The 12,009-nt window shown below is 35.9% G+C and overlaps 2 protein-coding genes across 8 annotated transcripts; both read left to right on the top strand.

Annotated features, from left to right (window-relative positions):
• Positions 1 to 1,445: 1,445 nt before the first annotated feature.
• LOC122032491 (protein MAK16 homolog) lies at positions 1,446 to 7,764 on the top strand. 6 transcript variants are annotated; one of them, XM_042591805.1, is made up of 10 exons: positions 1,446 to 1,728; positions 2,506 to 2,629; positions 2,735 to 2,844; positions 5,686 to 5,804; positions 5,883 to 5,980; positions 6,116 to 6,203; positions 6,277 to 6,411; positions 6,492 to 6,603; positions 6,812 to 6,960; positions 7,348 to 7,764. In XM_042591805.1, exons 2-10 carry the CDS (start codon positions 2,568 to 2,570, stop codon positions 7,393 to 7,395), a joined length of 921 nt encoding a protein of 306 aa, XP_042447739.1. In that variant the 5' UTR covers positions 1,446 to 1,728; positions 2,506 to 2,567; the 3' UTR covers positions 7,396 to 7,764. The 6 variants fall into 6 exon arrangements, with proteins under 6 accessions (XP_042447739.1, XP_042447755.1, XP_042447717.1 ...); XM_042591821.1 differs by having other exon boundaries at positions 2,502 to 2,629; positions 6,277 to 6,408; XM_042591783.1 differs by having other exon boundaries at positions 2,502 to 2,629.
• A 548-nt stretch (positions 7,765 to 8,312) lies between these two features.
• On the top strand, positions 8,313 to 11,153 carry LOC122032532 (ADP-ribosylation factor-like protein 8c). 2 transcript variants are annotated; one of them, XM_042591841.1, is made up of 6 exons: positions 8,313 to 8,463; positions 9,539 to 9,620; positions 9,709 to 9,741; positions 9,829 to 9,950; positions 10,656 to 10,817; positions 10,903 to 11,153. In XM_042591841.1, exons 1-6 carry the CDS (start codon positions 8,426 to 8,428, stop codon positions 11,018 to 11,020), a joined length of 555 nt encoding a protein of 184 aa, XP_042447775.1. In that variant the 5' UTR covers positions 8,313 to 8,425; the 3' UTR covers positions 11,021 to 11,153. The 2 variants fall into 2 exon arrangements, with proteins under 2 accessions (XP_042447775.1, XP_042447784.1); XM_042591850.1 differs by lacking the exon at positions 9,539 to 9,620 and having other exon boundaries at positions 8,335 to 8,463.
• Positions 11,154 to 12,009: the final 856 nt, after the last annotated feature.

Raw genomic sequence — 12,009 nt, 5'->3', positions numbered from 1 at the left:
AAAATTATGTCTATACTTCCACATATTATGGGTAACGTAGGAGACATCTCTCTTTTTCCCCGGGATATCTTAATTACTACTACTACAATGGTAACTAAAATCAAAAATCTAAACCTTCAATTAAATCATAAAATCTTTAACCCTAAATTATTAAATTCTAAAATCTAAATATTATTATATTAAAATATCCTTTACTAATTTAGTTAAAATTATTTAAATTTTATCATCTAATTTTAAAAGTGTTAGAAAGTGCTAGTCAGCTGCCACACAATTATAAAAAGCTAGTATATAATTGTTATAATACTAGAATAATATTATATGTTATAATACTAGAATAATATTATATTAAATGTTATATATGGTAACAAGTATAGAATTTTGAATAGTTGAATATCAATGATGAGGATAAAAATGTTGTGTTTTAATTCAAATTATTTCATTGCTTAGTGTAATGCATAGAAATATACATTTAGTCTCAAATTATTAAGTAAAGAAAGATTGGAAGGTCTTATATATGGAGCTCTTCTATCTTTACTTAGCAAAGTTAAGGGGGTCTACATGCATGCGCGGGCCGAGCCTAAATTAGGTGGTTTCGGGGGATTCGAGCGGAAATCCGTAAACCAAGTGTGACGCACGCGATCATCGCGCGCAGGGGGGTGCAAATCCCCAGCTTGTGGGCCTCGCGCTTGCAGGCGGACTGATTTGGTCTGGTTCTTGGTTTAATCCAGTACCTCTGTTCATCATTCCGCACACCCTGTTCTGAGATTTGGTTTTTAGCGATCTGAATGCGACGTGGTTGTCGGATCTTGAGAGAATTTTGTCGGAGAACCTCTACACCGTGGGCGGCAATAAATTCTCTAAAGACAGTCGGCAAGTCGGCACGCCGGTGCTTCAACCAGAGATACACGATTTCTCAACCTTACTCTTTTCATTTACAAATTTATTACATGCTTGCTATTTTTGTTCAAATAGATTACTGTATTTGCGTAATCAGTACTACAACAAAAAAATCCAACTATTAGTTAAGATTTATTTTTAGATATTATGATGACAACATCATTTGTGGTTCAGAGGATATTTTCTTTATATATATTAGTGAAGATGAATGATCTTCATCTATTTTATAATTGGAGATCATTCATTCCTATCAATACATTTAAAAAAAAAAAAAAAAAAACATCCTCTCGACAGTAAAAAATAAAAATAGTTCAAAGAATTTCCTCTCCCTCGAAAGGGCTACAAAATAGTTATTATAGGATCTATCAGTAGTCGTTACAATAATATTCAAATAAAGGTTATTTTTAAACATACGATATAACGCCGATTTACTTAATTTGTGGCGGTTTTTGATTTTTTTTTTAAAAAAAATTGAATATACTTGAAAATGATATTTTTTTAAAAAAAAATGTAAAAAGGGTAAAATTGTTTAAAATTTATAACATAAAAAACCCTACAACTTCCTCTCCTGACCCGGCGTTCTGTGCTGTGTTCGTCGCCGCCGTTGCCTCAATTCCTCATAGTTCGTCGGCGGCGTCGCGTCGCCGTTAATCTCACCGGAAACGTGGCGGAAGCTGCTCCAATTTTCTGACCCTCGTCGGTGTGAGCGGCGGACGGCCGTTGTTGTTGTCTTTTATCGAAGATCAACGCCTGGTAATCCGTTGCGTTGGAGAGTGGCATCCTTCTTCATTTCTTCTAAACGTCCGTTGTCATTTCGCTCTGCCCTCACAGGTATGATACGAACAACTCGATCAGATTCACAAGAATATAGTATTTAGATTATTAAGCTAATAACAACTGGATTTTTAAGTCAAATTTAGTGTCTGTGCTTGATTAACAAGCAGCATGTTCTTGAAATTCATATCCTGGGAAATTTCACGAATTCATAACATTAGGACATCTTCCAAGTACTATTAGTCTTTGTTAGAACATTGTTTCAAAGTTAGAATTGATTGTTCAGCTTAGTTTGCAGCCTTTGCCTCTTTTCTACACCCTTGCCTTTGCTTGGTTAGTAGTTAGTTACATATTTTACAACTAACTGTAGCTTTTCTTAGTCAGCAGTTTAACTACGTAGTTTGATATTAATCCAAACTAAATCAAACCAAATAGGAAAATTAAATTTTAGCAACTTATCAGTTGATACAATATGGTTTATCAGCTGATGGATTGCTGATAATTAAACGTGGGAGGTTAATATTTTCTTTTATTTTTAATTGAAATCAGATCAAATCTATTGGTTCATTTTCAACAATTTTTATTTATCTTTAGCTTAAATATTAATTTTCAATCGTAATTGTAATAGTATGAATTTCTATCACCTTAAATTATTTATCTTTGGCTTATTTATTATTAATTGCTTCTTTATAACTATGATTCACTATTCTTTTGTATTTCTTGAAGTATATCAGCTAGTATACTATGTCAGGTTTCATAATTTATGATGGTTGACTGTTCTCTTGCATTTTACATCCAAGGATCTAATCCTATCCTTTTGAAAGGGCCAGACAGATCCTCTTGCTCCTGTCATTTATCAATCTCTATTGATTCCTTGAAGAAATCTACCTTAAGAGATGCAGCACGATGATTTGATATGGCAGGTCATAAGGAACAACCACTGCAGCTATATGTGCAAGTACAATCTCCTTGTCTCTTGCCTTTTGAATGTACCAGTCCAATCAAGTTTGATGAATGAATTCTCCAAGTCCTAAGATGTTGTTGCTTTTGGCCATTGGCTTAGGATCACAACAGGGACATTCTGTAGAAATCTATATAATGTCACTGGAATATGCAATCGCAGCTCCTGCCCTCTTGCGAACAGTCGATATGCTACTATTCGTGATCACGATGGTATGGAGCTAGATCATGAAATAATTTTTTGATAAATTTTTTTATTTTGATGATTGTTCTACACTCATCTTTACGTTTTTTGTATTCATGCTGCGAATAGTAGTAACTAAAAAACAGATAAATATAATATGTAAACTTTAGCAATTCTGGTGGGAATATGGTGTATGGAAGAAATGTATTTGTTATAAAATGGCATGTCATATTGCAAACAATGTAAGAGATTGGTGGATAAGATGTGTGAAATTCAATTGTATGCATTCTGATCAAATAGACTATGTAGGTTTGATTTGTGGTGGATTTTGTGATTCTATTTGGGGTTAACTATAATCTCATCAGCCACATAGTTCACTCTGATCAATTAGTTATATATTGAACATTGTCAACTAAGCAAGATGTCTCAATTAGTGTGTATATATCGAAGACCAAAGTTAGCAACACCAGTGATTTTCATTGTATAAAGTTACTAACTTCAATCTTGCAAAGTACTAACTTCCTTCAGTCTTGGAAGAACTGTTACAGAGTGAGACAAGCTAGGTCAGAGGGGCAGTTAACAACAACCTAGTATAAAACACGTGGAGGAGTTAAATGGGCAAAAAAATGACCATGTTAACAGTATTATAATTTCAAAGCTTGAGGAGTTCAAGGGGAAATAGAAATGCACGGTTGCAAGTGCATATAAAAGTTAACATAAGCACTTGTAGGGCACAATAGTGTAGCCACAGGGCAATGAAGGGGACAACTTGTATACTGATGTGGTAAAATGAAAATCATGAGAAGGATAGGATGCCTGACCACAACAAAGAAAATCAAATTTTGTTGTATGGGTACTTTAGGGTGGAAGTGATTTGTACAAAATTCTGAATTTTTGCAAGCATTGACTGTTTCCTTAATATGTAATTGGGCGATGCAAGAGTGAAAATTTTCTCAAAAAGCCTTAACACTAATGTTTGCAAGGTATGTTTAGGTTATTGGCTATATCTTTTTACAGTTTCCTGGACAACTTAGTATTGTTCACACTGATAAATATCAAATAATTGAATTACCACTAAGTTTGGAAACTTCATTACAATTGACCTAGACTTTCTAAGAGGAAAACAAGCTGTTTCTAGTAAGCCTAAGATGCAAATGGCGAGGTGGAGAGAATAATGCATCAGTATTAACAGAAAATGTTGGTGCAGGAAACACTAGATGATCGAACCCGAGTTTTGATAATGGTAAAGGTTCAAAATTAGGGATTATTGTGGTTCTAATAAGTCTGACCGAGTGTGCAGGAAAGTCCTAAGTGAGTTTAGGCAAGGTAAAAGTCCAACTGACTTATTAGGTCTTTCTTGTCTAGTCGCAACTAGGGCTTCTCTGCATGGTGTCTGGTCCTCTTGATCCAGACGCGGGAGCCCTCACTTCCTTTGTTCGAGGTCAATATTCTACTCACATAGCTCGATTAGACCATAACTATTGTGCTCAGTTGACGGTTAGATCTTCTGGCAGTTTGAGCTCTAATACCAATTGTAGGATCAAAAAGTGCTAGAGGGGGGTGAATAGCACTCATGGTTTTTTCAAGTTTTTCGCAAGAACTCGGAGAGAATAACGCAAAGTAATAAATGCAGCGAAATAAAATAAAACTTGACACAGGTTGGTTTTTTTTTTATTCGGAGCATGTGACGACTCCTACTCCAAAGCACGCGATCATTAAGCACTTTCGTTGGGCAATTCACTATAAGCTCGAAGAATTACACTGAATATAGAATTTAACTTGTATGAAAATAAAACAATATACCGACAACTTACTGAAGAAACTTGAGTGTAGTCATCGGAGAAGTGTTTTAGCATCGTAGATAAGTTTTTGGAGCAACCCATAAGGATGAAAGTCGTATGAGTTGTTCCTCTTGAGGTGCTAGTCAAACCCTCCTTTTATAGCCTTGTCCGGGCACCCCCACAAGGCTGATGTGGCATGACTTCAACAAAACTCTATCCGACAAACTTTATCCATCTTCGGATGCCCGGACCTGTCCGGGCACCTGGACTGTGATGTATGCTAGCCAATCAGCGTGCACCACCTCAGCTCTTGCTAGTCATTCATTCGGTCCCTTCCCGAGCGCCTAGACTAACTCTGGGCGCTCGGACTATCGGGCGCTTGGACTGTGTCCGGGCGTCTGAAGCCCCTTTTTCCAACCACATGATTTCCTGCATCATAAGGTTAGCACAACAAACAATAACGTGAAAATAAAATATTTGATAGTCTTCGGATTGTCCGGTTTTGACTTTCGGATTTTCATGAAACCCTAGGTCGAATCGACGCCTACTGTTCCTTTTACGTGGCAAGGAAGACTTAGTAAGTCAGTTGGACTTAGGGGCAAGGAGTCCTAGTAGGTCGGTTGGACCGAGGATCAAGAAGACCTGGTGGGTCGAGGATCGGACGTCAAATGGATAGACTTTCTGCGAAGGGGGGCCTGTGATCCTTTGTTTGAGGGGGGATTGTTGGATTTGCAAGGTTGTAAACAAAGTCTCACATTGGAAACATATGGAAAAGATCATGGGTTTAAAAGAGAAAGATATCTCCATTGGTATGAGGCATTTTAGGTAGAGTCCAAAAATAAAACCATGAGGGTTTAAGCCCAAAGTGAACAATATCATACCATTGTGGAGATATTTAAATTCTTTTGGTCCTAATAGACAGAGAATATTGGAGAGAGCTACAGGGAGGAGATGAACAACTAATAGTTTCAAGGTTTCTAGTCTGAATATCGTACTAGCGAAAAATTAGTTATTTTTTTCTCTATGATGATTTTGTGTTGCTTTCTCTGTAATTTTCTGATTCATAATATCCCAACTTATCTTCTGCAGGAGTCTTTTACTTGTATATGAAAACAATTGAAAGAGCTCATAAACCAAATGAACTGTGGGAGAGAGTTAAACTTCCAAGAAACTATGAGAAGGCTATTGAAATTATTGACAAGCATATGGTACTGTTACTCTCACTGACTAGTTCTTGAAATCTATCTTTGAAGTATTGAATGATTTGCTGTTTTTGTTTTTCTCAGGAGTTCTGGCCTAAATTACTCGTGCACAAAATAAAACAACGACTAACCAAAATGACTCAATGTCGAATCCGCATGAGAAAGCTCGAATTGAAAGTGAGGTATGCAGTAGTCTTAGTCAATGTCCAGAAAGGAGAAGAAATATTCTTATTTTCATTATCATGGTCGTTATCATCATCATCATGCCATTTATGTTAGGGAATGATTGACATTGCAACCTTATGCCATTTACTTAGGGAAAAGATAATGACAGTGCCCAGAAAGGAGAAGAAGAGAGAAGCTAGGAGGGAGGAAAAAGCTGAAAAGGCTGCAGTTTTGGATAAGGTTACATTCATTGCTTTGTGACTCTTCATCATCTGTAGCAGTCCATTTAGTGTAATTGGTTATTTTGTGACAGAGCATTGAGACTGAACTGCTAGAGCGCCTGAAGAAAGGTGTTTATGGTGACATATACAACTACCCTGTCGAGGCATATAATAATATCTTGGAAATGGAAGGTCTCCAACCAAGTGCAACTGAAGAAGAAGAAGAAGTAATGATCAGGCTCATTCTACCTCATCTTCTTTTCTCGCAACTATTTTTGGTAGACAATCCAGTTTGTTCTTATTTTAGCAGGAGGCAGAAATAGAGTATGTTGAAGGCTATGATGGACTTGAAGAGGAAGAGGACATGGAAGATTTTGATGGTCTCATGAATGATGAATCCTTTATGGTCAATGATGAAGGTAAAAACTTTTCCTCTAATCCCTTTATCCTCCGGGTATTTAGATTTGATGTAACAATAGCACAAACCAGCAATAAGTAAATTTCTTAATGACTATAGGGAAGATATATAAAATGTAATAGCTGTACTGAACTCCATGATTGGTAGTATGCAGAGCTTGATTAATTCATCAGTTTGGACTTCCTGAGCAATAAATTAATTTGGTACAGATGGAATGCAAGAAGATAATGAAGAAATGGATCGTTTAGAACAACACATTCCCAAGAAACTACGAGCACTGTTGGAATCTAAATCACAAAAGACAGATGGTGACTATGCTGGCAAAAAGCCAAATAGAAAGGGCCGGGTAATAACTGAGGTATGCATCATCTTCTTAATCAGCTGGCCCTACTAAATATCTTCTAAAATGCTTTTACTGATAATTAGCTTCTCAGCACCAGTCACCTTCGTTAGTCCTGATTATAACACCTATAAATCATGTCTGAAGTTCTTTCCATTTACTTGTTTGTGGCAACTGCTTAGTAGAGAATATTTAAAAATAGGGAGATAGTCGGCTGTTTTGATACAAAAGAGCCTTATTTGGCCATTTGGCCTTTTACCCTTATTGTTTTCACTTTGAAATGAGACCTTGGAGGTTTTATGTTGCCATACGATATCAATTTGAATTATTGTTCTATATTTCAAATGATTCTTCAAAAAAACAAGCTGTTAAATGACTACCGCTATGCTTATATTTGGATTACAGGTTGAGGAGGAAGGAGATCCAAAACAGAAGGCACTTTTGTTAGATTGATTTCCTGCATGTATTCCTCGACAGTCATCAGTCATTTGTTAAAGATTCGATGCAGAGTTTGGAGCCTACAACTAGACTACGCGACTAATGCAACATCTAGTTTAATTTTACTCGAAACTCAGTCATGCGCTATGAAGAGCTCTTGTTTCATAAATTCTCTAGTGATGGTATTGAATCAATGCCTCATGGTCTGTTGTAATCCCTTCAAAGACATTGTTTTAGACTTCGTCTGGGTTGCATCAGGAAGCCACATGTCGTCTTGTTTTAGATCGTTGGGGACTCTAGAACTCGTAAAATTGTAGCCAGAGGTACTATTTTTGAATTGTATCTTTCCATTGTTTTGTTGTAAAATTGTTATTAGGCCGTGTGAATGATTGATTTGACAGTATGATTGCCTACTACATGTCGGCAATCATCATTTGAAATATCGAGTTTGTAGTAGGCAATCATCATTTGAAATATCGAGTTCTATAATCATTCTCCCACCTATGGTCGGCTATAAGCTGACTTCGGATCTGGGATGATTAGATTGTAAAGCATGTTCAAAAGAAATTTTAAATGTAATAATTTATCGGACCATCTTATGGTCGGCTATAAATTAATTGACTTTAGATTGGGGGTGACTAGATTAGAAAGCATGTAATAATTTATGGGATAGATAATTTAAACGTAATAATTTATTCTCCTGAATGACTAGCTCGTAAATGATGAGATTTTGGCATTTCTTTTCAAGGAAGATATTAACTGCAGTTAAAAAATAAAATTAAACAACCTTCCGATAGAATCTTTAAAAAAATGAAAATAAATAATAACGTTAATTATTCAGTGTTGTTATTTTTATTATATATTATTATAATAAACTGATATAATAAAATTAAACAATAAAATAAGCGTGTTCAAAATCCAAAACTGGATGGGCCTTTCAAAGTGCAGATTTTCCATATAGTCGATTCTTAAACGGCGCTTCTGTTGTGCAGTGGCGTGTCTTCTAGGGTTGTCGGCGATCGATCGCTCCTTCGCTTACTTCGACATGGGACTTTTGGATTCCTTACTCAATTGGCTTCGGAGGTACTACCTTCTTCGTTTTCTCGCTCTCACCTCTGTTCCGGACAGGATGCTTGTTCGGAGATCCCAAAAATCTGGGATTTTTCTTGTGTTTAAGTGCGTTTCATCTCGAATTCCGAACCTAGGACTTGTGGATGATTATCGGCTTAATTTTTAGGGTTTATAGAAAATAAGGATTCCAATAGATATTAAATTTTGCCAAAAAGATTTGATTTTCGTTGGTGTTTGCTTGAGTATCCCGCTGGATTAGAGGGACCTCATCTTCAATACCTTCTTGTGGAATGTGCCTTGGTTGGATCGGGATGGGAATTGTTATTCGCATAGAATCTCGCATATGAAAATGTCTCCTTGCCATCAGAGAATTGTTATTCACCTTCTGTTTTATTATATATATTTTTTCCTTCTAGGAAAAATGATTATCTCAACTCTGTTCCGTATTGGTTTATACAAGTAAACTCCATCGCTTAGTTCATTGTTCAGACTGTTTAGTATATCCGTGCAAATGCCCGCTTGATTGGCCATCAAAGAGTATCCATTCTATACATATTAACGTGATGTGTTGCTTTGATTGAATTTTCAATTTTCCAAAACTTTGCTTAAGTTTTGGAGCCTATGTGAATGAGTAATTTTTAATATTTATTTGAAAACTTTCATTAAAAAAAAACTTGTTGATTAAACATTAGAATTTGCATAAAGGAGAGGTAGCTCCGTAGCTGTGATTGGGATCATCAAAGAATCTAAGTCAGTTTGCCTCACCATGTATCCTTTATTAACAGCAATACATCGGTACCTTGTGTGGCATATAAAAGTTATATATTATCAGGCATGAAAGGTATAGTTCATTCACATTCACATAGAAAAATCAACTCGTAGCATTTTTCATGGATGAGGTACGAGCATTTAGTCTCGTGTGCAATATATATTTTTTCTTCTTAATTTGCTTTCTTCAACCTAGCTATGTGTCATACTAACTATACTCTGTTCGATTAAATCCATATAGAACTTAGAACCCAAGACCAGAAATGCCTTACGTTCACAAATCACGATTTAGTTCTATTCTTAATTGTTCTCTCTGCAGCCTTTTTTTCAAACAAGAGATGGAGCTTTCCTTGGTTGGCCTTCAAAATGCAGGAAAGACATCTCTTGTCAATGCAATTGCAGTGAGTTTAATTCAGAAAATCATTTTCTATTTTGTTAGTTTTATTCAAGTTTATTCTATTCTGATTGTCGCCCGTTTGAAATCTATAGACTGGCGGCTACAGTGAAGATATGATCCCTACGGTATGCACCTTTAGCTCAACATTTTCTTTTGATGCTCAATCATTTAGCAACTTATTAAGTCGTCCTAATTCTTTCTCTTGAAACCAGGTTGGCTTTAATATGCGGAAAGTCACAAAGGGAAATGTTACCATAAAGCTATGGGATTTAGGAGGTCAGAGGAGATTTCGCACAATGTGGGAGCGATATTGCCGTGGAGTCTCTGCAATTCTGTAATTTTCTTTCACTGTCTCCTCCTTGACTGTGTTTCCCCTTTTGCTCGATGAAATGCATTCTTCGTATTATATATTTGCAGCAAAATCTTCTTTAGTTAAACTATGTGTAAATAAGTCATGAAAATGGATTAACTATATAGCAAACTCTATAGTCAATAAAAGAGGAACAGGCAGGTAGGGCTTGGACAAGCTGGATGGACGTGTGAGTGAATCGAATGAATCAATTGCACTGGGCTCGCCAGTTGGGTCATACGACTTGGATTTGGCTAAAATATCCCAGTCCATCAAAATATTTTATGCTGGAATATCTTATCATTCTAATGAGTAATAGCTTTCGAATAAACTAGAGCATAGGAATTTATTTCATTTTGTGAATCAAGCTAAGACTGATTTTACTCAGGTGAAAAGTTTGGAATTCGCAAAATTGCACATGGGGTTGGATAATTCATGCATATTATTGGCTCATGTTTACTCTCCTCTAGCTTGCTACTCGAGTAAAGCCAGCCCTAAGAAAAGTTTTTCCTATTTCATTTCTAATCAATTGCATTCCCCTTTGACTAGTTATTTTTTATCAGTTTCATTCCATGAAACAAACACACGAAAATGAATACTAAAGGAAAATTTTGCTCTAGTTATTTAGTTCTAAGTTCTACTTGAGTTTTTTTATCAGTTCATGTTCATTCTCTTCCATAATGTCGACAGATATGTTGTGGATGCCGCAGACAGAGATAGCTTACCGATATCAAAAAGTGAACTACAAGACCTTCTACAAAAGCCGTCACTCGGTCGAATCCCCCTACTTGTTCTCGGCAATAAGATTGACAAGTCGGAAGCTGTCTCTCAACAAGCTCTTGTTGACCAACTGTTAGCACACTATTTTTTTTCTCGTCTAATTGATTTCCCCTTGCATATCGTTCTTTTCGATATTGATTTGGTTACCAATATGCAGTTCTTTGGAGGACATCAAAGATAGGGAGGTATGCTACTACATGATCTCATGCAAAGAATCCGTAAACATCGATATCGTTATCGACTGGCTCATCAAGCATGCTAGGAAAGCAAAGTGAAAAAAAATCAGCACTGCCATGGTATGGTTGTATTGGTTACTTGCAATAATATGTTGAATGTAAGTATCATGTTTATGTGAAATTATCACTTCACCATTCAAATATCGAAGTCTCGCGGAACTTCTTTCGTCTATCGATATCTCGAGGGTTCGCCGATTCGTAAAATGGTCTTCTATGTGTACAGTGAGGTTGTAGATCAGATGCTGGATTTGTGAATTTGGCACAATTTGTTGCCCCTTTCATAAGTGTTAAGGTCATATTGAGAAAATATGTACTAAAATTATCCTAATTTTATTGCCTTTTTAAAAAAAAATAATTTGTTTTGGTTTATTCTCATGGCCATCACTTGACCCAATATTCTCTCACGTGCTGTCACGTGTTGTTATTCTCTAACCAGCTCATTGCTCTATCACTTCTCTTTTTTTTTAAAAAAAAAAAATCTTCTACAAATGCCCTCGAAGTTTTCACAATACTCAATATGACCTCGGATATTTCTAATTACTCTACAATATGACCTCGTTATTTTACGTGAAGGTTCGCCTTTAACTTCTGAACTTTTGATGACCATCGTGGAACTTCCCCAAACCTCACTTGCCATGTTCTTAATCAAATCTAAAATTTAATTCGCTGATATAAAATAAAAAAAGATTTCTTAATTAATAATACTTCTAGTGCCGAAAGTTGCCCCAAACCAATAATATAAAACAATTAATTAAGCCTAAGCATAATAGGCCTTAATTGTCAAGTAATTTTCATTTTGTTTTTTAAGAACACTTTTTAATATGCTTCAAATTTCTCTTTCTAGAGTGTAGCCTTAATAGGGCATGTTTGAATGAAAAAACAAAAAAAGAGAGTTAAAGTTGAATTGAAGGGTACAACTTTTGCCCAAATAAAGCTAAAATTACTTAAAAGAAAAATGGAATATCCCCTATAATTTTTAGGGTCAAGAGAGTTATCAACCAAGGGGACTACACTGTCCTGATAACACA

This window comes from Zingiber officinale, chromosome 1A (assembly GCF_018446385.1).
Source record: "Zingiber officinale cultivar Zhangliang chromosome 1A, Zo_v1.1, whole genome shotgun sequence".
Lineage (NCBI taxonomy): Eukaryota > Viridiplantae > Streptophyta > Magnoliopsida > Zingiberales > Zingiberaceae > Zingiber > Zingiber officinale.
The sequence above is the reverse complement of the archived record's forward strand: the minus strand, read 5'-3'. Positions and strand labels throughout refer to the sequence as shown.